We start from the raw sequence: 25,951 nt of genomic DNA on the forward strand, positions 1-25,951 counted from the left end.
TCAAAGGAGCATGTTTATCAGAAGGTTTGAATAATTTTTGCAGAGATCCAAGAGATGAATATCAATGCTAACCCTATATTCCCTCTAGTGACGATTTCAAGAATTGATTTGCTTATGGACGTGCACTTTAAGGCTATCACTGGCTATCAAGGCATTTCGGATTAAAAAATAAGATGCCACTGTAAAACGTCATATATACATTTTAAGCTGTATTGATTTATTATTTATTCATTTCTAATCTCTTTTGTAAACATTTTTAATTGGATACATTGTTTAAATGTAACCCTGAATGAGTTTTAGGGTACGTGGTTGCCTATGCTAAGACTGTAGCTTTACAGCGTATTACAGTTTTCCTGTGCTACTTTGTTCTTTGCTAAGTTCTGTAATGTAGAACTTCTGCTATATATGAGGAAGTCAAAACTGAATAAAATTTATAAATACATGTTGGGGAAAGTTATTTAAATGCATACTAGATGAACTGATCAGCTTTTGAGTGAATTATTTAAATGGTTGAGATATTATTTCTTAACTGGTATAGTGCTATTATTCATTTCAGCTACATTTAAATTTAAGTTCTTTTAAGACATGGTTTATATTTTACAAAAGAAAAAATAAATACAGAATAGAATAGAATAGAATTAAACATAACATTTCATCCAAGTAATAGTACTTTATGTCTCTTCTGTATATGTAAAACGCAGCAGAGTGATATTAGTCTGTGAAATCTACTGTTTATAGATTAGTAAAAAGCTAAAGCTAGGTCAATCAAATACTTATACAATGCTTTAAATGAATTGTAATCTTTGCCATCTCCAGATTACATCAATCCACTGATGTTATTGAAAGACTTGCTGCAGGTGACAGTCAGCCAGCCAGAGGACATATATGTAAAGACATATACGACATACATATATGCATAAAGGAATATATCGCTGCGCACACATTCACATAAGAATGCATACATTTACATATACACTGTACATAATCATAAGGATTATACATTTTACTGTGATTTTACTGTGGAAACAGCTGGAAGTATTGCAGCATCTTTCTTTTTAATAGAAAAAAACTATTTCCTTTAGGCATTACTAGAGAGATCCAAAGGAATTCTGGGGAAAAGAGAGGGGTTACATATGCAAATCAGACTGCACACGGTATGGGAGAGGAGCTACATGTTTCATAGGCCCTGTCATAGACAGAAGTCTTGTGCCAGACTTTTGCATTCTGCGGTCACTCTACCAAAATCAAGGCCATTACCGCTCACATCCAAGGACCGGAAAGAGTCTATACTTTATATTCCCAACTGTAAACAGGGATGTGGTTAATATTTTCCCTACTCTTTAACCACTATTTTTGTTTCACTCTTGGAATTTCAGATCTTTTTCATCACTTATGAAAACAAGCACCCTGAGTGCGTTGGTGAGAACCACATGTTTACCTTCATCATTTAGAAGAAAATCCACATTAACATCAGCCAGTGCAGGCTCCTGTGCAGACTCTGTACAATCTGTACTGTCTACAGCAAGATAATGAAAAAGCATTTTTGCCACCAGATTTTATCTGAGAAAAATAGAAAACAGATTTAGGTGTTGGGAGTGCAGCACAACTGAAACAGATGCCATTTACACAGTAACCTGGCTTTGTTTTGAGGCATGTTCCTGGACTCTGACGACAGCTCTTTGGGCTCAGCAGGTGTTCCAATTACTGCTGGTACCCCTCTCTCCCTGAAGGGGCTGGCCTTTTGTCTTGCCGCTTTCATGTGGTGCGGACACTCCGCAGATGTGGGATATGAGATCACTTAATGAATGCTGACGCGTCGCAAAACGAACAGTGAAGCGGAGTGCAGTTTAATATTTTATTTCTGGTAGGTGGTAGACATGCTACAGGAACTTGGCTTCTTTTCCATCTCTTTTGCGAGGCATCCAGTCCTAACCAGAGGATGTTTTATCTTGGCTTGCAACATGCCCGGACGGTTTTTACGGCCTTGACTGTGGCCAGATGTGTGATTGCAGGAATGGTGCCCACTGCAACCACATCACAGAAGTCTGCCTCTGCCTGCCTGGCTGGACAGGAGCCCAGTGCATTCTGGGTATGGACAGATCCCACATCATTAAAAATGGGTGTGAGGCAACTTCTTTCAGCCTATCGCAGCATCATCTGCTTAAACATGTTTCAAATGTGTTTGCAAACAATTAACTGAGTAATGAAATATTGAATGTCATTTTCAGGATGCTTGCAGTAGAGGTAGTGGATTACTAACTTTGAAGAACACTTGGTTAATTGGGTTAAATTCGTGGTAAATGCATCCATATGTTTACTGTAGTTTTAAAATTAAAGTTTAATGCTGTTTGAAACATTTTTAGGATAAAAATGATTTGTCTGAAGTCTCTTTTAAATGCTTGAAATATCAATGTCCGTTGCTTTGGGTTTCTCTGAAAGACCTTATTCCTATTGCGTACTTTATGTTTAATTTCTCTAAAATCTTCTCTTTGCCAGTGACTCCCCATTTATTGCACTCCTTCTTGCACATGTACTCTGTCTTTCCCAGCGTGACCCAGTGGGCAGTTTGAGCACAACTGTAGCAGCTCTTGCAGCTGCACCATGGGGGCGTCTGTGACCGTGTTAGTTGCCAATACAGATGCACAGCTGGGTCGACCTGAATTAGTTTCCAGAATGACTGTACACTACAAAGTGTCTGTTTCTTTGTCCGATATTCAAGGCCAGCTGAAAACCCAAGTAGTGTTTTCAATTACTGGTGAAACTGACAGGTCAAAATAGAACTTTATCTTGTCCATTATGTAGGGTGTCTGACTCAGTGTCTGTGTTCAATCTGTCATCACGGTGACTCTTGTGACAGGGTGGCACCCCTGCCACTTAGGCTGGTCAGGAACAGAGTGGGTGCCGGGTATGCAGGTAACCGTTAGCCATGCTTTTAAGGCAGAGGAAAGGAGGAACCCAGTACTGCCTGTTGTTATTTCTGCATTCTTGGTGAGGTATCACCAGGAGGTCAGCTGAACAGCACACAGCTCTCCTTAGTGATGATGAAGCTCAGGCTCACCGACTGCCATTCAGAGACAGCATGAGCAGCTTGGGCGGTGTCTGCACACATGCTGGCTTATTTCCTTCAATCTACTGTTACCCTGATGGGTGGTCTTGGGAGTTGTATGGGAAGTTTTGGTGGATGTGACATTGGTCTCTGATCTTTTTTCTGGGGTGTTTTGGGTAGGACTAGTGCTAGTCAATGTGTTAGGCGATATAGGGGGCCAGCTGGGATGGCCTTTTCTGACAGGATGGCAGCTCACTGAACCTCTGGCATTAACTCGCCTTCCCTTGATGCAAGTAGCATGCAGAGAGCCATGTGTGGTGCACCATCCGAGACAATCCAAGTCAATCTGGGCAGTAAAGTTTGCCGGATGGGGGAGGATGAGGTGGGCGCTGACAGTGAAACTTGCCCGAGGCTGAGTAGGACTCTGCCATGCCATTATGTCACCAGAAAGCATGGACCTCCACCATGGTTTACTAACAACAGCTGTTCTGCTCAAACATTTATTTTCTGAATCTTACGTACCATCTAATAAATGCTATATGAAATTGGCAAGTAAAATAACAGACATTGTTGTGTCTCCCAAAGAAATAATGATTTGGAACACAGACACAGTTAATAACAGTAACATAATTACCCACATAGTCTAGTGCAGTTTCTTATCTGGGTTGCACACTGCTTGACTAAATGCTGTGGTTACATGAAAACCAGCTTGTTCCTTGTTTTATCTTTAAATTTGAAACAAATGTGTATTTCTGAAATGGTGTATATGTGCATGTCAGAGCACTTCTGTGTATATATCAAATTTCCACAATCTTTTTTTAATAGAAACAAAAGTCTATTAGTATGTTGTGCAAACATGTATGTGTCTAAATGAGGAGCAGGCAAACTTGTTGTGCTTGTGTCTCTGCCTTCATTACTTATCACTGCTATACTGACATCCTTGGCCGCTTTCCCTTCTACTACATTTTACTGAATCAGGGTTGTGCATCATTCAGAATTGAATTCAGAATGGCTCTGAAATTGTAATTTGAATCCTGAATTCAAATTGAATTTGAGTTGCGGTTGAAAGCAGCAGGATGCAGTATTGCAATTAAATGTGAATTTAAGAATTTTGCAGTCTGTATCTAAATACTAGGAGTATTAGAAACAAAATTAATGATTTAGAGACTTTCATCAGACACTTCCGATATTATATAAATAACTGCAGAGAAAAGCAGAATGTTATATGACAATATCAGGATTATGAATAATAAAAATGACGTAGTGGTTATGGGTGATTTTAATTTACCTGGGATTCAGTGGGACACAGTCTCTGGTTCTTCCGTAAATGAACTTGAGATGGTGAAATTAGTACGGGATTGTTTTTTAACTTGGTTTGTTAATACCCCTACCAGGGGAGAAGCCCTTCTTAATCTTGTTTCCTATAAAACCAGGACAGGATTGGAAAATTAGAGGTTTTAGAACCACTGGACGGTAGTGATCATAACATAGTTAAATTTGAGGTAAATTTTAGTGTCCAAAACAAAAGTATACAATGTTAGGAAGGCTAACTTTAATGTTATGAAACTGAAACTAGAAACTGTAAACTGGATGGAGTTAAATAGCAAAATGGTTGAAGAGGCATGGGAATTTTTTAAAAGCTCATTGTTGCAAGTGCAAGAGGACTTCATACCTGTTTCCAGCTAAACTAAATATAGGAAACTACAACCAAGGTGGTTTACTACAGAAATTAAGAATAAAGTCAGGAGGAAAGGGGCTCTGTTCCACAAATGGAAAATAACTAATGATTTCAAAATAAAGCAGTATCTAAGTCTACAGGTTTGGTTAAAAACAACATTAGATACATATAGAAAGAAAGATTGCATTAGAGGCTAAGGATGACAATAAAAGTTTCTTCCAATATTTTAACTCCAAAATAGCTCTAAAAGTTGAAATCACTAATTTGCAGGATAGTAAGGGCCTTATAATTGAAAATTAAATTGATATAGTAAATGAGTTTAATGATTATTTTACACGGGTGTTCATAGTAGAGAACACAAGTAACTTACCACCATTTAGTACGAATACAACGTCATCTATGACCAATATATGTATAACTGAGGCTGATGTGTTACTAAGCCTCGCTAAGCTCAAAATATATAAATCACAGGGGCCTGATGGCATCTCATCTTACCTATAGTTTTAAAAGAGATGAGGGATATTATTAACCAAATTTTAACTTTACTATTCCAGAAAACGTTATCTGCTGGTGTGGTACCTTCTGATTGGAAGTGTGCTAATATAACACCCATATTCAAAAAAGGGGATAGAAGTAATACAACAAACTATAGGCCAGTCAGTTTAACTAGCATTACTGGAAAAATAATGGAAGCTATAATCCAAGTGAAAATGGTAGATTACCTGGATTGAAATAACATTCTGAGGGATAGCCAACATGGATTTAGGAGAGGTAGATCCTGTTTAACTAATTTTCTTGAATTCTTTGAGGAAGCTACAAGAGAAGTTGATCACAAAAAGGCCTACGATGTGATCTACTTAGATTTCCATAAGACTTTAATGTTGTCACCCACAATCGGCTCTTGCTTAAGCTCAAGGCTGCAGGGATTTTAGGAACTGTAGCAGCTTGGATCGAAAACTGCTTAACAGACAGGAAGCAGCGAGTAGTTATTAGAGGCACAATGTCAAAGTGGGCCTGCGTTCATAGTGGGGTATCACAGGGTTCAATTTTAGGACTGCTATTGTTCCTAATTTACATTAATGATATTGACACCAATACATACAGTAAACTGGTTAAATTTGCAGACGATACCAAGGTGGGTGGTGTAGCAGATACTGATCTTGCAGCACAGAGGCTACAACGTGATCTTGATTTAATTACGACTGGGCTGATATTTAACAAATTTAACATAGATAAATGTAAGGTAATCCATGCAGGGAGCAGAAATATAAAGTACAGATATTTTATGGGTTCCACGGAAATAAAGGTAGCTGATTATGAGAAAGACCTCGGTGTGTATGTTGATGCTTCCATGTCCCACTCTCGCCAGTGTGGGGAAGCAATAAAAAAGGCCAATAGGATATTGGGTTACATATCTAGGTGTGTGGAGTTTAAGTCAAGGGAGGTGATGCTACGATTATATAATTCTTTGGTAAGACCCCACCTAGAATATTGTGTGCAGATTTGGTCACCATACCTTAAGAAGGACATTGCTGCCTTGGAAATGGTGTAACGTAGGGTGACGAGAATGATTCCTGGTCTTAGAGGAATGTTTTATGAAAAGAGGTTGGCTTAGCTGAATCTGTTCAGCCTTGAGCAAAGGAGACTAAAGGGGGACATGTTCCAGGTATATAAGATTCTAACAAGTCTGGATGCTATTCAGCCAAATGGCTACTTCAATATTAGTTTAAATATTAGAACTCATGGCCATATGTGGAAATTAGTGGGGGAACATTTTAAAATGGATTTGAGGAAGCACTTCTTTAAACAGCATGTGGTTTGAGTATGAAATAGTCTTCCTGTTAACATAGTGCAAGCTAAAATTCTGGGTTCCTTTAAATCAGAGCTAGATAAAATTTTGCAACTCTGAGCTATTAGTTAAGTTCTCCCCAAACGAGCTTGATGGGCTGAATGGCCTCCTCTCGTTTGTAAATTTCTTATGTTATATCATTCATCCATTTTCTATACCCTATGCAGGGCTTTGGGGACAACCAAGATAAGGTACCAACCCACTACAGGGCACTCATACACACCATTCATGCACACACACACACACACACACACACACAGACACTGGTATGAGGCAACAATGCTAACTACTCTGCCCCGTACCATCCCTATATACTGCGTCATTTTTTCCCTACCACAACTCACACTCGCTCACAAGAAAAGCTACTGCAGACTCCTTCAAATGGTAACACATGTAGTGGGCAGAGGTGGCTTAATGGTTAGGGAAACGTACTTGTAATTGAAAGATTGCAGGTTTGAACTCCCACCCAGCAAGGCACCACTGAGGTACCCCGAGCAAGGTACCGCTCCCAAGCACTGCTCCCCAGGTGTTGAATTAGCTACACCCTGCTATGTCACATTGTCACATATGGGTTAAATGCAGAGAACACATTTTGTTGTTGTGCAGTGTGTGTCAACAATGACAATTAATCTTCAACTTCAATGTAAGCAGTTAAATATTCAAACATGCAAATAGGCAATTGACCAAATTGTACACTTCCTGGTCACTGATCCTTCATACCTTTGATTTGAGATGTATTTATTGTCCTCACTCAGAAACCTTCCACTTCTAGAGGACTCCTGGGTGCGTTCGAACGCCCCAAAAATGCTTTTATTTTACTCCCGCCATAATGGAATTCTATACATACAAATGAGAGCTAGAGGGCAGTGTGTGGTTCAGTGGGTTAAGCCTGTCTGCGTATAATCCGCAGGTCACCGGTTCAAACCCAGCCTCAGCATGTCTGTAGGTCCTTCAGCAAGGTCCTTAACCCCCAGCTCCCTGGGTGCCGCTGCGGTTGGCAGCCCTTCGCAGACACCTTACTCTACAAAGCGGCATAAAAATTTCCCCACGGGGATTAATAAAGTATCTATTGTTACTATTATTGAAAGTAGCATATCACCAGCCCATACAATATGTATGGCATCAGCACCTTAAGTGTAACAAATACTTTGCATACATGTGAGGATTGTAGTCGGAGGGGCCCGTCAACGTCGCTTCGGGGGGCCCAGGCCCCGCCTACCAGTCCGCTCCTGCTGATTACTATGGAATCTGCTGGGAACTTAGTTGTCTTATATGTCCTTGGCAGTATACGGTTATTTTACAGTGCAATGGACAGCAGAAGTAATTGCACCTGGCAATTTATGTTTCCCAATTAGCCTGTCATGAAGGAACCTATGGACGACACTGCAAGGAGAGATGTAAATGTTCCAACGGGGGGCGCTGTGACACCATCACAGGCACCTGTGAGTGCCTGCCAGGATTCCTTGGAGCCAACTGCAGTATTGGTGAGAGCGTCAGCATGCCACAGGAATCAATACCTGCCAAGCACTGTGTTATTCAGACGACTATATTCAACCTCATTGCATGCATGGTCTGTATGTGTGTTTCACAGCTTGTCCACCTGGACGCTATGGGCAGGACTGTGGCCTGATTTGTTTTTGTGGGAATGGAGAACAGTGCCACCCAGTGACTGGAAAATGTACCTGTGCTCCAGGCCGAGCAGGACGACATTGCCAGCATGGTACTGAAAAAAAAACAGGACATTAAAGTAAATCAAATCAGAAGGAAAAGTAACTTTTGTAAAATATTGCTATATTGTTTGACAAACTGAAATTTACTGTGTCAGCTAGGAACTCATTTCTTTTTAAGTTTTGATACTGAAATTTAGCCTAAATATCCTCAGTGAAGGCCTATCATTTTTGATTTATTTGCATGTAAGGCAGAAACAAAGTTTGCATCCATAATCTTGCTGTTTATCAGCATTTCCATAGGAGTACAAGTCTCATTTTCCATTGCAGAGCTCCTTATGAGCCCTTGTCAGCCACAAACAGTGGACATGTTGTTGCTTATGTTCCTATGTTTATAGAAAAGTAGCTCCATTTTTCAGGTTCTGTGTCAAAGGACTTAGCACTATAACAAATAAACAAACAGAGTTCCTAAATTACAAAATAAAGCATGATTATTGTATTCCCCGGACTCTATAGTGGATACGTATGATTTTATTACCGGTCTGCTGCCACCCCCGCAAATGCTTTGCTTGTTAAGACAATAACTCAAAAACCATTTGGTGGATCTTTTTCAAACTATGTGCAGGTGTTGTATGGATGAGGAACTGGAACTGATTATTGACACAGGTCACCCCAACCACTGCTGCATAGTGATATCAAAAAAAGGCCAGTTTTGGAACTTGATCCCATTAAGCCGGTCCAGGTTCAATTACCCTGCCAACTTCTATGGGATTATTGTGTTGAATGTGTTGAACTGAAGTCAGTTAACAGCGTGTTTACTTAGTCTATTCTGTCTAGGTGTGAGACGGTGAGGTGGAGGGTAGTGCAGATGGCATCAACTGTGGTCCAGTTTGGGTGAACTGCAGGGGGTTTAGTTGGCCTGAGAGTAGTATCTTCAGGTGCCTCAATACCAGCCTCTCAAAGCACTTCTTGATAATGCAGGGGTCTCAAACTCCAGTCCTGGGGGGGCGGAGCCCTACACAGTTTTTGGTTCACCCTCATTTAACACACCTGATTCAACTCCTTGTGCTAATTACCACACAGCTCTTGAGCTGAATCATTTATGATGGAACAGAGAAAGAACTAAGCTACACAGGGCTCTGTCCCCCCAGGACTGGAGTTTGAGACCCCTGTGATAATGGGTGTGAGTGCTACAGGCCAGTTGTCATTGAGGATGACAATAAAGGATGCTCAGGGATGCAGTGAAGGTGTCTGTGAGGACATCTACCAGCTGTTCACTCACAAACTCACTCACTGCAGGCCTGAAGTGTTGGCTTGTAATCAGTGATGGAATGAATGCCCTGCCACATGCGCCAAGTCTCCTTTCAGTCCATGAAGTGCCTATAGATTTTTTCTGTGTAGGCAGACTTTTCCTTTTTAATATTCTGGGATGGTTTGGGTCTGGCTATAATATAAGCCTGTCTATCTCTGGACCTGTAGACAGTAGAGCCCTGCGCAGGACTGTTTTTAAAATCCCGCTCCCGCTGAATTTCTGACCATTACCGCCCGCTCCCGTTATCTGTCTCTGTCACTCCCGCTCGTTCCCGCAATATTTCTGTCCAATCCCGCTCGCACCCGCAGACTCATTAACGGATATACTGTATGATGAAATAAGTTTATATGCATTAAATGTTTTATTCCAATAGAACAAGAACTAAATAAATAAAACAAATTGAACAAAAATCTCTCAACTTTGAATCGCAAATAAATGTAAACTGAGCCCAAAAACTAATCAGATGTGCAGATATCTGCAGTTATTAAAAAAACAATAACCAAACCTATACAACAAATATTTAAATATAAACAAACAAGAGCAGCTTAAAAACAGAAGAGAACCCTGAGCCTTATTTCAAAGAAATACATTTAAACTAGCTGAACATCACAATTTAATACAATGGCTCAGAACAAACATGAATATATAACACAAAATAAATGACATCAGTTACATTCTCTTTTCTGCCAAAAATCTTGGGACCCGCTGTCTATTTTTAGCCGCGCACGGAACCTTAAAACTGCCCACTCCTACGAGATTTCCTTCGGGAGCCCAGTCCCAATGCAGGGCTCTAGTAGACAGCATCTCTGATTTTCACCAGTGTGCTCAGCTCTGCAGAGAACCAGGGTTTGCTGTTTCTGTGTCTTAAGTGCAGTTGCAACACCCTGACAAGACTGGTCTGATTGATTTTGGCATGAGTCTGTAGGCTGAAGCCAGGAGGATGGAGATATGGTCTGAGTTTCCAAGGTGGAGGAGGTGCAGCATTGTATGCACGGTGGATGTTTGTACAGACGTTCCTCTACTTGAGAATGAGATATGTTCCGAATGGCCATTTGTAACTTGAAATGTTCGTAAGTCGTTATTCAACATCATTTTAAGGGTATACCCAAGTACAAAGAACTAGAATGCTGGGAGTATGCATGCTACGCTGCTGCGCGGCGGGAGTAGCGGCCAGAAGTCATATTAGGCAGAATCGGCACCCAACGAACACAATTTGGACTTACAGTCCTCTTTGTTCGTATGTCTGAAAGTTCATAAGTTCAAAGTTTGTAAGTAGAGGAGCGACTGTATATAAAAGATCTAACATTTTCCCTTCATGTGATAAAGTCAATGTTCTAGTGAAATTTGGGCAAAACTGATTTTAACGACACATTACTGCAGTCCCCAGCTAGCGGGGTGAGTAGTATGAAGCTCGCTGATAATCCCATGGAGGTCACCCAGGGTTCTGCCAGCATTAGCATTAGCACTAGCTTTAGTTTTAACATTTCCAGGTGATCCATCCAGTATAGATTAGATGGGTGGAACAAGTGACAGGGCTGTCCGGGGAATACAATGCCATCGTTTTAACAGCCTTCTTTATAGTTCTGCTATTGCTGTACCAAGTTGGTCTACTTTGCATTGCAGTTATGAACGTTTTTATCTTCGTGGGCTCAAGTGCAGGTGTGATTTGCATGGAAATATGGAAATGAATGTTAATCTGAAACACCTGACTGTGCCTTCTCATTGCCATAGCTTGTCCCAGGGGGCGTTATGGAGCACAGTGCTTGAATATGTGTGCATGTTGGAATGGTGCTGCCTGTGACCCACATGACGGGACATGCAGGTGTGGGCTGGGATGGACTGGGAATCACTGTGAGAAAGGTGGGTACTGCTGAGGGATGGATGGATGGGTAACAGTGTAGATAGGCCTTTCTTTTTCAGCATGACATGTTTTAGTATGCTTCCATGTGTGTTACAGAATGTTTCTATGTTTTAGGTTGTGTTGCTGGGAAATATGGGCCCACCTGTGAACTGGACTGCCAGTGCCAAAACGATGCAGATTGTGACCGCTTTAACGGGTTCTGCCACTGCAAAGCTGGCTACTATGGCAACTCCTGTCAACATAGTGCGTGCATTTCAGGCCCGTACCCTCCAACAGTCCTTGGATCTTAGGGACAGTTATCTGTGAAATATTGTTCTTGTTCTTGAATTGAGCCTGTTGGTTCTGATTATTTTCCCCTTTTCCCAATGGTGGGGTCATTTCCCAGGGTGTCCACCTGGATTTTTTGGAAAAAATTGCATCCAGCAATGCAACTGCACAAACAGTGAATCGTGTGATCATGTGACTGGACTTTGTTTGTGCCGGCCGGGCTTCAACGGATCCCACTGTCAGACAAGTGAGTTGGTTTCAAATCTGCATTATATTGAATAACACTGTACAGTAAAACACTGCATATACAGTTAAGAGATGGCATTTCATACTATGGAATACAAAGAAAACACTATCTATGCACTTAGACTGGGTGGGTTCTAAGGTGTGTAATAAGTTTTCTTCTCCAGTGTTGCACAGAGACCATACTCTGCCATTTGATCAGAAACAGACATTTCCAGAGTCATGTATATAAGCCATCTGGTATACTTAGTGCCCCTTTGTGTCATATGCATCAGGAGACAATGTGTGGAAGGCGCTCTGCTAACCCCTGTTTCTACAGTGTGCAAAGAAGGTACATTTGGACAGGGTTGTCAGCACCACTGCGACTGTGAGGGTAGGGCCCCTTGCCATCCAGCCACCGGACAGTGTCTCTGTCCTCCTGGGATGACCGGAAATCGGTGTGAAAAAGGTGCCACCCATTGTTGTGTAACTCTGTATTCTAAATGTACTCTAAGTTTAAAACAGGGTGATATTGAGAATTCTCAAATTCATTCAGGCTTAATTCATGCTTGGCCGAATTAATCTTGTGTGTAAAAAGAACTTCAAATTGGTCATATTTCCCACAGACTGTGGAGAGGGTCGCTTCGGACCCGACTGCTCTTTGCAGTGCCAGTGTAGCCACCATGCCCGTTGTCATTCCTCGACTGGCCACTGCGTGTGCCCTCATCCCTGGATAGGACCCACCTGTACGGAAGGTAACCCGGTTCAGCTTGTCAGCAGAACAATGATACCTCTGCTCCAGCCCAGGCTGTTTCTGATTGACAGCTGCAGGTTCAAAATGTCGAGGCAGGTTTTGTTTATTTTTGTGTCAGTCTTCATGTCTTTCTCAATTATAATTCTAGTTGCTGATGGTTATTTTAACTGTAGCACCGTAGGGTGTCAAGGCTGAAGGGAGCTCAGTTTCTCAATGCTGAACTCACAAGAGACTCTGCAGCGCAGCACATGTGCTTTCTATCTGAATGTGAGTGTGTTTTTCTGCTCTCTCCTAGAGGAAAAACCAACTCCTGAACCCATACGTGCCCAGAGCTCCATGCAGTAAAAGACTCTTACGTTTGCAGTTCTGTGCAATAGCTCATGGGATTAACTCTCAGCGCTAAGCCAAATGGAGTTATGGGGGGGATGCAAAAGAATACGTCAACCCAGAGGACAACACAATTTGCAAGCTTCTGCGATACGTTACTACACAGGATTCACAAGACAGTTCACATATCCAATCAAATTGCTCCAATGGCTATAACGTTCATATACACGTAGTGTGATTGCAGTGTGGAGATGACCTCTCTTGCCAAGTTTATGCATACCATCCATGTGCTTGTGTGTATAATGCATTTTGATCATGTAAATTTCCTTTTTTGATGAAGGTTTTTTCCACTGATGCAAATGACCGAAATGCTGGAGAATAGAATTGAAATTTCTAATATTCTATCAAAAAAAGTTGCTTTTTTTCTGGAAATATATGGTAAATGTACATCTTTTCAATATGTTAAATAAGAAAAAGATGAGTTGTTATAAAAAAAAACACATAATAAAATGTGTTTTGAAAATAAAGGTTTCTTTGTCATTCTAACATGTTTAACAAAGGGGTAGAAGAAAGATCTTTATTGGTGGCACTGCATTTCATCAGAGCAGGAGCACAAACACTCCAAACTGAGGAACTTTCATTAGCAGGAGGTCAATGTACAATGTACCTGGCTAAGGGTATGGGGTTATGGGAGAAAGTGGGGGCAAAAGCAGCCATTCACTGAGCTTTGATGGAAGAAAGAAGAATAAGGGTCTGTAGTAGAACAAGAACTGAAAGAGAGGTCAAGATGGAAAGAAGCAGTTATCCAGGGACACCTGTCAAGCTGGTGATTGGTACTTGCACTAGACAGGCCATCTCTGAGGTATTACTCATGTGTTGCTAAGTGTGGCCAGGCCTTTGTACAGGTGCCTGGGTTCGGCCTGTTTGGTGACAGGATCCTCCGTGACTGATGACTGAGCTGAAATGAGCACACAGGGCAGGGCTGATGGATGGCAGCCTTACACACCAGCCTTGTATTGTGACAAGCAACAGATGTTCTGCAATAATGTTTATCACTAAGGCCTTCATCCTTAGACAACACACACCTGTTTCTAGTCAAACAACTCCAGAGAATCCATCTATCCCACAGTGCTGGGTGGTCAAACCATTCTTCCTCATGTTTGTGTCATCAAAAACTTTCATAGAGACTTCTAACAGTACAGAAGAGTAAGAGGTACAGTACTGTGCAAAAGTCTTAGACAGTCAAAGAAAATTATGTTTAAATAATCTTCACATTGGTGTACAACTATGTCTGTCAAAGCATGTCAGCTTAACCATTTCAAAACCTCTCCTTAAGTCACCTCAGTGTTTTTGAAAACCACCCAATACAGCAATTAATTTTTTTAGTTGAATTCTAGCACTCCTCATAAGGCTAATGAATATGTAATTGGCTGACTTTTTAAACTTAATTAATTAATTAATTAAGTGAGCTGGTGGTGAAATTCAACAAATATATGGTATGGCTGAGGTACCCCTGAGGAGAGGTTTTGGAACTGAAGAGGAGTTTTTTGGAGAACAGAAGATATTCCTTTTAATTGTTATTGTCTTACTGTTAATCTGCATGTGCTGTAATGATCACTGGTGTTTTTGTTCTAAGCAAACGTACATTTACCACTCAGATAAATAGCTTTAAACATTTCCTCTGACAGCCTATGCCTTTTGCACAATACTGTATATTTGTATGATCACACAGCTTTGGGTTAGTGGGAGGTACTAACCGTACTAGTACGGTGCTAACAGAGAGGACAGATTCAATCTGGGAGTTTTGGGTGTAATTAGTCGTGTGCTTTCAGCCAAGCATTTCTATCACCTCAGTGTCATACCTCAAATTAGCAACTTTTACCCTCTCAGTTAACTCTGATCTGACAAGAGAGCCTTTTGAACTCACACAGACAGCGAGTGTTGATCCGATAAAACACAGGAAAATCATTTTACGAGTCTCGCACCATTGGTTAGGTTGTTGCCTTGGAAAACAAATTGAAATACCGATCCAGCAAACAGATAAGTATCTAAGAACTCTCCCACACTCTGTTTTGTAAACTGTAAGGGCTTTTAGCTACATATGTAGAACAGAGGGATTTTTTGAGAGTGGGCTGTGAAATTATTTCCTTTAATATATTTGGCTCTACGTTTGATATTTAGCATTAGTCTTTTTTGAATTGTGTGAATCTTGGAACATCATTGTCACTGTAGTGCTTTTGTGGTTTCAATGTAAACCAACGTGCACCACTCAACAGACATACGAAGGCTTTTGACTTGTCTTCTATTAAGTTATTCTGAACAACCTGGATTAGTTTCTTTTCCTCCATTAGATGGCGCCGACACAGAGGGGAAGTGTGAGTCCTGAATAAGTATTATTTCAAATACAAAAATATATAATTAACAACAATAACCCAAGACTACATTATCTTCATTTAACACATGAAAGTTCAGTGTTTTTTTAACAGGCAATTTACAAGACAATTCTATCTGGTATACCTGCATAGTAGACACAATTTGAAAATCAGCATACAGTTTGATGGAAAATTCTGCAAGCATTACATTTTTACATTAATTAAAATCTTGCTGAAAACCATGTTTGTTCTGACGTAGTATTGATGAAATATCACATCCCATGTCAGTGCAGCTATGGATGGTTTGACTACACTTTATAATATAATATGTTATTAATATTGGTATAATGAGCTTATGTGCTGATGTCCGCCTGCTTTTCCGTTTAGCTATATTTGTAATCATAAACTGTCCTTTAATAACCAAGTAACACTGTATTTTTCAGCATTGACCGAAACTGTTAGGCTAGTTACTTATAGTTATTATACTGTGGCATAAAACTTAATAAAAATGTCCTCAGAGTAGATAATACCTTGTCTGAAGTACTGTTTAGTTCATACAGTAAACGCCTCCAGTTCCACTTTGCCCAGATTTCAATTTGATTAACAAAGATTGGCATGTTTCTGCAGCCCTGATTGGACTGTGATTACATAACCAGGAATTTCAGCTAAGAAGTTAAAATCAGGAGAAAATATGTTCAAAACCATGTTGCAGTACCCCTACCCCCTCCATTGGTCTGTTGAAGTGACAAGCTGCATTTCTGCAGTGTCCCAGCTGCCCCCCCCCCAGCTTCCTGAGCCTATGTCCCTTGACATCTGACTGTGAATATGTGCCAAGCCAATTGTGTGCAGTGGCAGCTGCTGGAGCCCTTCTTTCTGATTAACCGGGTAGTGGTGTGGCAGGCTGTGATGTATGCTCTAGTGCAGGCTGCACCATGGAAGCTGGGACAGTGGAACATGCGTTGTGGTGAGTCCCTGCCAGATGCCCTATTTGCTGAGTGCCACCAAGGTAAGGGACTCTGCCCCTCTCAAAGGGGTTTGTGCTCTGTCTCTTTGACTGCTTCTACAACACCCTGCTATTAAAATAATCAGTTCCACAAATCTAAAATTCACTGTTAACACTTATGGGCCGAGCTCTGACGCCCCGTGGGGGGTCGCAGAGGTAATGAGGCTAATTGATTCCGCTGTACATGGACGCACAGATTCTGCTGCCAGCTCTTGAATGTTATTGATTATAATTTTGTAATGTAATTGACACAATGGCAGCTATGGGATCCTGATCCCTCCACATGTAAGCTATCAGTCTCTGATACTCACCTATAAAGTAACCAGAAACTGTCAAAATTCTTGCTTTCTACATTATCCTTTGTGGAACTAAAACATTTGCATCTCAGGGTTTCCAGTAAAGTAATATGAATTATATCCAGCACAATACAGGTGGGCTGTCACTTTTAGAAAAAAGGTAAAACATCTGATTTACACATCTGGCAGTACGGAGTTTGATAATGAAAATACCAAGCTTGCCCACATACACAGGGCATGCTTATAGGAGACCTTACACCTGTAAGAGGCTGCAACCTTAAGTTGAGGATTTCACTGTAAGAAAGCACATTGTTTATCGATAGCCCTAATCCAGTGCTGCTTAGTCTGGGTGACCTCATCAGTATAGTATGACCTTTGTTGACCTCATCAAAGCTGAGCTCCCTGCAGAGTTGAGCACAAGTGGGCAATGTGACAGTGGTGCTGGTGAGAACTTAAACATCAATAAGAATTTTAAAACAGTAGCAGTATGGGTAAATTTCTGTAAGTCCCCCTCCCCCCCCCCCCCCCCCCACTACGCTTCCCCCCAAAATCTTACTGACAATGGATTCAGTTTTTTAGGACAATGTCTGCCCACATGCATGAGCAATGATAAGAAGGAGGCTTTGGCAGAGAGGCCCACAAGATCTGAACCTTATTGAGCCCATGAGCGATGAGCTGGGTCATCGTGCCTCCCTACCTCATCCATCATGGCCCAGCGGAGCTGTGGCCGGCCTTGAATAAAGGCATATTCCTGCCCCCACTCCAAATGTCACATTGAGTCTCCCTCTCCAACTTGTGGGCTTATGCTAAATACCAAGTGGCATTTCGTTGATTTCACAAAGAAGCTGAATGATGTGGTCGTGGAAAAGACAGCAAGGCAGTCCAAGAACAGAGAACCATGTAGCAGTGAGGCGGCATGCCCAGTCTTCCCACAATGTAGTCCTTTATTTTTTTAGTTGCTCCTCCCATAGTATTGTATTGAAATGCATACAGTTACATTGTAGAAAGCATTAAAACAAAGTACCTCAACTTGCTGATTACTTTTAAAATGATATTATAAACAACAACAAAACAGGAAAAAATCTGGTCCCTCAACATGGGAAAGAAAATCTGTGAATATAATCTGTTATTTATAATAGGTTTGGCACAAAGGATTAACATGGACTGAACATCACACAAGCTTGCAGACAACCGTAAAAAATATCAGATACAGTTATATCCAGACCAATCATGCGGTTATGAGGAAATAATACCTACTATTTTTAACTCTTTTTTTTACAGTTGAATCAATAAATTGTCTTACAAAAAAACCTAAGTAATATCTATTTCATCAACCATTTTCATTAGAGGAATACAGAGGGAATGCCATATGTAACACTACCCAGCTTTCATGGTATTGTAAATCTACAAACCCATTAATTTCTGAATCAAATCCAGTGAGGAATCTCCTGTACACTGGGATAAGAGCAGTGCTATTCCGTAAACAAACTACAGGTCAGCAAGAAATAAATACAATTCCCAACATACACAACAATAACATCAACAACAATGAAAGTAAAACATGATTGTCTAAAAATGACAAGAGACACGAAAATGGGGTGGCCAACGACTAGCATTCAGGTTATCTAGTGGTTGCATTGACTGAATAGGAGGAGGTTGGATTTATAGATGCCATTCACTAAATGGTAACAAACATTAGTACTTGCTACTTTTTCTTTAAAAAAGTTGATTCCACTAAAAAGTTTTTTCAGTTCACAGAAAGTTAAGTATGCTGGGAAAGAGTGCAGTACTGAACAATTTCTAGACAATTTCAGACAAATGATTTGATTGTGCAGATACCGGTGGTACTGGCTCTTATTACAACATACAGTGGAATAAGTTTAAAGGATTTTTAAAATTGGTGTTCTGATAAAGTTGTTTTAAATGTATTTATTATTTAGTTTTATTTATTTATTTGTTTGTTTATTTTTTTCATTCATTCTGTTAACTGAGCTTTTGCAAATGTATTACAAAAGCTGTACTTCAGCCGACGTTAAAGGTAACCACACTCTAATGCATTTTAAAAGCTACACAGTAATGGATCCCCCTGGACCCCTGCCCTTCTGTAGGGGGATATATACACAAATAGTAGAAGGAGTGCTCAGGTTAACATTAAAAGTTCTGTTTTGAAGCAGACTCTCAGCTTGACAGACCCTATCTTTGCACTTATACTAATTAGCAATGTTATGTCAATGTTACATTAACATTATATTGGTCTTTTGAATCACCAGCTGCCATTGCTGTGCAAAACATTAAAACTAAACACAATAAATAATAATTACTTATTATTATCATTTTTCACGATTACCTTCACCATTTTTAATGCAATCATTTAAGGTCACAATATATTTTGTTCTTTTGTTTTTTTTTTATTTGATTTCAGTTTACAGAGGGAGAGGTCACCATACGAATGTGTAAGGCTTTCAGTTCAGTGGTTAGTTAGACGGTTCGCTCCAATGCAGCTGGTTGGGTCGGGTCGGCATGTGGGTCTATCATACTTGGCTGGACTCCGCAGCTGCCCTGGCCAGATTGTGCCACACGTTAGATGAAGCATGAGAGGCTGCATGGAGGGTGTCCTTGTCAGCCAGAGACAGCATCATGGCGTATGCCTTAGCAGGAGGTGGAGGAGAGAGTGGCCGTGAACAGAAAAGAAAGAGAGGTACAGACGTTCAAGCAGCAAGACACAGATATACACAGACATAGCCATCAGCAGAATGACCACGCATCATGGCAGTTACACAGTTCTTTGTGATTATGCTCAGCACAGGGGTGCACAGATGATGATAACAAAGCCTGAGATGTTAAAAGGAGGGCAAGGGATTACCTGGGACTTGGATTTCCTGTAGAGTGGCGGTTTAATGGCATCTGGGAGGTGGCTGCTCATGAAGCCAGCATCGCTGTCGCTGAACTCACTCTCCTCTATCTTGCGCATGTTAGAAATGTGGTGAATATGCTCTAGCGCTGAGAACCCGCTCTGGTCTTCATCATCTTCAAACCTGGAAGATCCATCATGACCCGTTTGAAACTGCTACAATGTAAGCAAGTCTTTGCCCTCGAGTTGTACTTATGACTGTTGGGCAGAGTTCCCCAGTTCTGGTCTGGGAGGACCACAATCCAACACAGTTTGCAGATTTCCCAGCTGAAACACATCTTAATCAGCTAATTACCAGGTTAAGTGCTTTGTAACCTCATTCATAAGTTAGCGAGTGATCTATCACAAAAACACATGGATGCTCCTTTTTGGATATTATGATAATGATGTTGATGGTGATGATGATGATGAAGATAGGTTAATGTCGCAATATAAAATTATAATGCAGGTTATACATTTGTTATATTTTGTCAAGCTGTTACATAATGTGGTGTTTTTACAGAATGTATTGTTACGCAGTGTGTAACAACACATTATATAATAACACTGCATTATGTAATGAAAATTAATTACATTTTGTTGAATTACATAATGTGACGTTATTACATAATTCATTGTTACAAGTGTGCTCTAAAAAGGGCTGAAATCCCATCTGGGGTGGTGCCCCGCCTTGTGTCCTATGCTGCCTGGAACTGGCCCCCCATATTGGATACCTTGGAAGAGGGATGGGTGGACTGATGGATGTTTAGGAGTGCAAATAAAAAACCAATTGCATATGTGCTTTATGCTCCGCCTTAGATATTTATCAGGTACCTCCTTGGGAAGGCCTTGAAATTCAGGTCATTTTCATTTGCTTCTTCGAATTCAGTTTCGCTGTGAATGATGTCATCTTCCAGGCGGCTGGGGAAGGCTTCATTTGCAGACTTGCCCACAGCATCATCATGTCGCCTCTCCTCTTCATTAATGTCCAGCTCTTGTCCTTCCTCTTCCTCCAGGTCATGTGACTCCTGGCTGGGCAGCAGAGTCTTCTCTTCCTCAAACTGACTTCTGTTCATCCTCCAATAAACAGACCAAATAAGAAAAGGTTTTAAATGTAATGTCAGTAATATCATATCAGCTTTTACCATGCATCTCAAGCACACAAAGCTATCGTGTAAAATCCTAATTCTCTGTGTGACCCCCGTTTAATTCAGCTGTCCACGCCTTCCTTGAAACACTTAGTGTGTCTCGCCCCACCAAAAACAATGAGGAGAGGAAGAGAAAAACATGGCAGCTGTAGTGAAGCGGTAATCCCATTTGTCATTAAGATTCAAAGGCCTTCTGGGCACCGGACCCATACACCCTGTGCTCCAGCACTTAGCTCCTTCGCTTGGGTTTTTGTCTTGTTTATTTTCCTACTATCTTGTAGTCATCTAATAGGCAAAATATTTAGCTGACAGCCCCATTTGGTTGAAGAGTTATGAGGGTGCTGCCAAGCGGCCCTTTCTCAGTCCCGGAGGGAAAAAAGGCCAGCTATCAAAACTCACAGTGACTTAATCTGTCCAGTGTCTCAGCACTGCAGGAAACCACCATTTGTTAAATCATCTGGAACCACACTAAAACTGATTCACTAATTATGGTCCATGGCGTCTCTCGTCAGCTCCCAAAAATGCCATTGCTAGCACAAAGAGTCCTGCCCCAGCCCCAACACACCCCCGCCACGGGAAAATAAAATCAAAATATCAACACAGTCCTCCCTCAGATTAGAGAACCCATCAAACCAGGAAATGATCTATTTGTAAAAGAAAAGCTGAGCTTGCAATGACTCGCAAACACAGTTTAGGAATAATGTGGCACATTTGAAATCTCTATCACCTTTTTTTATCAAAACACGGTTGTTTCAGTACTTGGAGAGGCTTGATAAATGGAGTGGCAGAAGTTAAGGGCTGCCAGCATGGAAATTCTGCCAGCTTATGTTTTTGAGGAGAGGATGCTGAAGATGGGGCCTGGACCAGCTGAGCGTTCCATGATTAAGAAAACAGATTTGCTAATTATGCTTTCAAATGTGGTAATTTGCTGGGGATAAAATATCTATCAAAAGTCGTCAAGAGAGCAGGGCTGTGAGAGGAAACACGACACCCCCGCGACCCAGGTGCTCTGCCCACTTCCTGTTGAGAGACATGTTGTAGCCAGATGTGGGCAGACAGAGCTGCTGCTTCAGCAGTGGAGACCAAGGCTGTACCCTCCTCCATAACCATTTCTTTTGAAGCACTTTTGGAACTTGCTTTTCTTGCATGATATCTCAATTCAGAAGTTTTTTTTAATCAAAAGAAAATTAAGATTTTTATCATTCTTTACTTTCAGAATTAAACTATGCAACAAGGTAAAAATTTGGCCTGCTAAGTTCATCACTGTTTCATCAGTGTGTAATAATGAAAAGACACATAAATAAAATATATAATAGTAATAAAATATATGTATGTATGGCCAAAAGTCAATACTTCTGGATATATCCATATGTGGTAATTATCTTGAATGTCATACGCAATGACTGCCTTGTATTTACACCAAACCTCCTCAGGCAACAGGCTAATTAATAAAGGCTGCAGAATAATGTTCAAGCTGCGTGACTCTGTGATGTTTGAGAATAATCATCTCCTCATTCAGCCTCCAGCCCTGCATACTTGCAATGGAGAAGTTGGTTTGATGTGTTTTTGCATGTGAGAGTGTCCTTGCCGTGTCGGTACTGTGAGGCGGGAGGCGTCTAAGTGTGATTACACATATGTTTGCTTTTTTACCCCTTTGTTTGTCAGTGTATGTTTCTTTGGAAATGTTGTTTGTTGTAGTACTTACGCTGTGAGTATTCAGTTTCATTCAGCACTCAACATTTTTGTCACATCCTACAGACTCATCTATTTGTTTGAGTCCTGCTGTCAAAAGCAACATGAAACTACAGACTCATACAGTAAATCTGGCCTGTGTCAACTGTTAGCTTGCCATTTGAAAACTGTGAATCTATTCGACATGGGCTGACCTAGGCTGCCTGACAGTTGAGATGGGAGCTCTTAAGAACATAAGAACTATACAAACGAGAGGAGGCCATTCGGCCCATCAAGCTCGCTTGGGGAGAACTAAACTAATAGCTCAGAGTCGTTAAAATCTTATCTAGCTCTGATTTACAGGTACCCAAGGATTCAGCTTGCACTACATTATCAGGAAGGGTATTCCATACTCTGACTACACGCTGTGTAAAGAAGTGCTTCCTTAAATCCAGCTTGAAATGTTCTCCCGCTAATTTCCACCTATGGCCACGCCCTAGGGCTCTTGCCCTTCTCTGTTTCCTAACTTGTACAGAATAGCATGAGAGAGAGCTGTAAGGAGCATAGGGTTTTTACAGTGTTGCCAGAACCCACCACATGACAAACCACCTTAGGGATGATGATAACCTGAGCGCAGCCGTGTGGCAGCTGGTACCTCAGCACCACACTATTCTGAATGGTACGGTGTGAGTTTTTTTTCCCAGTAGCTGGAGTGCCAATCCTGCAATTAACCCCCAGATTTTCCCTGGAAGTTGGGGGACCTGCTTGCAGGTCTGGATGTAGCTTAACATCATACCCTGGATGAAGCAATTGTAGGTTATGGGCCTTGCTTAAGGTCCCAACAGAATAGTATCACTCCTGACATTCCATTGATTGCTGCCACAGATCCATAGCCTCCGAGCCACCATTCCACACCTCCATGAAAGTTTCAAAAATATGAGGAGTGTATTGCTATAATTTTCCACAAAAAACATTAAAACTCTTGCAGAGCATTGCAGAGCATGTGCGTGCTAATTCTTGTAAATCACTAAAGGTGACGATATTCACCCTTCCTCTGATTGCTCGGGGGATGGCTGGTTCTGGCCCGTGTTGCCAATGAAGTTTCGTATTTCAGTGAAGTACGAGTCCTCTTTGTCATCCAGGATAGCACTGCTACTGTCCAGCTCAGACTGGGGAGACGACATGGCCGTGCCTAGCAAAATGAAAAGGATATTAAATCTGGGGTCTGAAATGTTTTTCAAGAAACAGGATACTGGCTGTAGCACATTTTCACCTTTGAATTTGCACAGTGGGTGTTCGCATATATGAATGAATATACTAAATGGTTGACTCTTTTATTGCAATATAGAGACAATGTGCTACACCATTTCAACCATTCGATTCACTTAGTAAGACATATATCTCTTACATACTCTGCATACACCTAGTACATTCAATTAAACTGAGCTCCAATCTGTAACAATACAAATTATCTTACTCATCAAACACTACTCTTACATTTACATATACCTTTTTTTTATCAAACACTTTTTTGAGGCATGTAGCACATTACAAACATACATACTGTTGAAGAGTCGATTAGGCTTAAGTGCAGCTAGGGTGAGTTTCCAATGAAATATTAATGAAATGGTGAATAGTGTATGAGTATGCAAGACTACAGATATTATGCAGTTGCACCAGAGTGCAGCGTTTACCTGAGAGGTTTCCGTTCTCATGCTTCTTCAGATGGCGATCCAGGTTGGTTTGCTGGCCAAAGCATCGGTCACACAGGTGACATTTAAAAGGCTTCTCCTTGTTGTGGATGTTGCGGATGTGCCGCTGCAGGTTGGATGAAATGCTGAAGGACCGGTCGCAGTATTTACACCTGTGCAGATAGATATGAGGTCATGGTGTGACATCATAGCACTAATGCAGATGCATGGCCGCATGTCAACATGTATGCACACAAATGTACACAGACGCAGACTTATTCCTTGGCTTTCTCAAGATATGATGGAAAATCTTCTGAAGGTAAAAAAACAGGCTTCTCTCATCTTTAGCCAGGAGAAAGAAATTACATTCTTTGCTTTCAAAACAAGCATGCAACAAATTTTGTTCTAACTCTCTGAAATTAGACACAAAGCCAAGTTTCTTCATGCAAAATTATACACCATGATTACATCTTTTCTTCTTCTGGAATTAACTTGCACAATTGACTTTCCCTTAGGAACCTCTGCTATCTCCAGAAAAATTGCAATAAACAGAAGAGATCTTTAATTCCTTGCCAGCATGTGTGGTTTAGTCTATCACACCAGCAACAGAGGTATCCATGTTTATGCCCTGTGGCCAATGGGGCACCCCTGGGATTATACTGTACTTGTCTTTTAGATTTCCCTCAAACAGAAAATAATTATTCCAACTGCTGGTCCTGGATTATTGCCCACAACCCTCATCACCCCAATTTTTCACCCAACTTCCTTCCCCAGACTTCAAACCCCCTCTAGTCACCCTGGCTATGACAACCATTTTTCATTTTGCAAATTATTTAACAGAATGATAATTGTTTCAGGCTTTTTAACCGTATAGAACAACACACAGAATAGTTTGAGAATGCTCTCCTAGGCATGGACAACATGCTCTGGGACAACCTCTATGCAGAGTAGATACTAATGGATTACTCTACTACTAAAAAAAGGAACTTATTTGTGCTTATGGAGTGAGGCATGAGGCCCTGTCATGGGGGTGCAACCCTTGAACGTGTGAACTGGGAGCCCCAAACACGATTTCCACTGCAGCTGGACTGGCTTGAGTTTCTCCTTTTAAGGTGGGGAATGTGCAGGAAGCTGCCCTTCTTCACAGTATCACATGGATATGGCCTCAATCTGAGAGTGTCTGAGATTTTGTGGATTTACTGCTTCAACAGAAGATAATGCCATTGCTTAAAATAAGTATATATTTTTAATGGTTGGGCAATGTCCGAGCATATTCATACCAATATTTTCAGTATTTATGTTCTTTATTCCTACTGTTTATCCCTGATGAAAGTAAAGCCATTGATGATGTCTGAATGTGTTTGTCTGTGAGCACCGTACCTGTATGGTTGCTCCCCTGTGTGTGTCCTCAGGTGTCGCGTCAGGTTAGCAGAGCGTGGGAATATCTTTCCACAGTATCTGATAGTTAGGGCAAATTTTATGGCATGAACAAAATTGCAAAAGATAGACAGCACTTTCAATCATGAATATATTGGGCATCCATGGTAACACACAAATTACTATAAAAGTTCTCAGAAGATCCACTTTAATTAATATATACAATCCATTCTAAGTGTTAGAATTATGTGAGATCAGTCATAATGAATATAATTGTTTTGCAGATTTTTCAAAATTCTTTCAGTTGCCATAATATAGTATTAGAGTAAGGTGATGGCAGGAAATTAATACATGCAAATACGAACAAATTTAGTTTTTTTTTGTTAGTAATTGTGAACCATTCTTCAATCATGCATGACGTTGCTTACTCCTTTTATGCATTGAAAGAATATGAGTAATGTATTCTACGCCATATTAGAATCCTATTGTCCAGAAGGAAAATACTTAGATGAATAAATGC

General features: G+C 40.9%; 2 protein-coding genes across 14 annotated transcripts in view; one reads left to right on the forward strand and one right to left on the reverse strand.

The window, feature by feature from the left end:
* Positions 1-13,428, forward strand: part of megf6 (multiple EGF like domains 6) — a 57,520-nt gene extending 44,092 nt beyond the window's left edge. The window contains exons 16-24 of the mRNA XM_048981709.1: positions 1,937-2,122; positions 7,929-8,057; positions 8,165-8,293; positions 11,284-11,412; positions 11,528-11,656; positions 11,799-11,927; positions 12,243-12,371; positions 12,529-12,657; positions 12,952-13,428. Of these exons, the coding sequence (XP_048837666.1) occupies positions 1,937-2,122; positions 7,929-8,057; positions 8,165-8,293; positions 11,284-11,412; positions 11,528-11,656; positions 11,799-11,927; positions 12,243-12,371; positions 12,529-12,657; positions 12,952-13,001 (1,139 nt within the window). The 3' untranslated portion in view covers positions 13,002-13,428. The remainder of the gene's footprint in view (positions 1-1,936; positions 2,123-7,928; positions 8,058-8,164; positions 8,294-11,283; positions 11,413-11,527; positions 11,657-11,798; positions 11,928-12,242; positions 12,372-12,528; positions 12,658-12,951) is intronic.
* A 4,152-nt stretch (positions 13,429-17,580) lies between these two features.
* mecom (MDS1 and EVI1 complex locus) overlaps positions 17,581-25,951 on the reverse strand; it is a 140,412-nt gene continuing 132,041 nt past the window's right edge. For 12 of the 13 annotated variants that reach the window (XM_048982355.1, XM_048982359.1, XM_048982354.1 and 9 more), the window contains 6 exons: positions 25,435-25,512; positions 24,058-24,227; positions 23,411-23,555; positions 20,379-20,621; positions 19,518-19,689; positions 17,581-19,302 (listed from right to left, as the gene is read on the reverse strand). In XM_048982355.1, coding sequence (XP_048838312.1) covers positions 19,186-19,302; positions 19,518-19,689; positions 20,379-20,621; positions 23,411-23,555; positions 24,058-24,227; positions 25,435-25,512 — 925 coding nt within the window. In that variant the 3' untranslated portion in view covers positions 17,581-19,185. The remainder of the gene's footprint in view (positions 19,303-19,517; positions 19,690-20,378; positions 20,622-23,410; positions 23,556-24,057; positions 24,228-25,434; positions 25,513-25,951) is intronic. The other variant, XM_048982356.1, reaches the window with a different exon arrangement.

Source organism: Brienomyrus brachyistius, chromosome 17 (genome assembly GCF_023856365.1).
Source record: "Brienomyrus brachyistius isolate T26 chromosome 17, BBRACH_0.4, whole genome shotgun sequence".
Classification (NCBI taxonomy): domain Eukaryota; kingdom Metazoa; phylum Chordata; class Actinopteri; order Osteoglossiformes; family Mormyridae; genus Brienomyrus; species Brienomyrus brachyistius.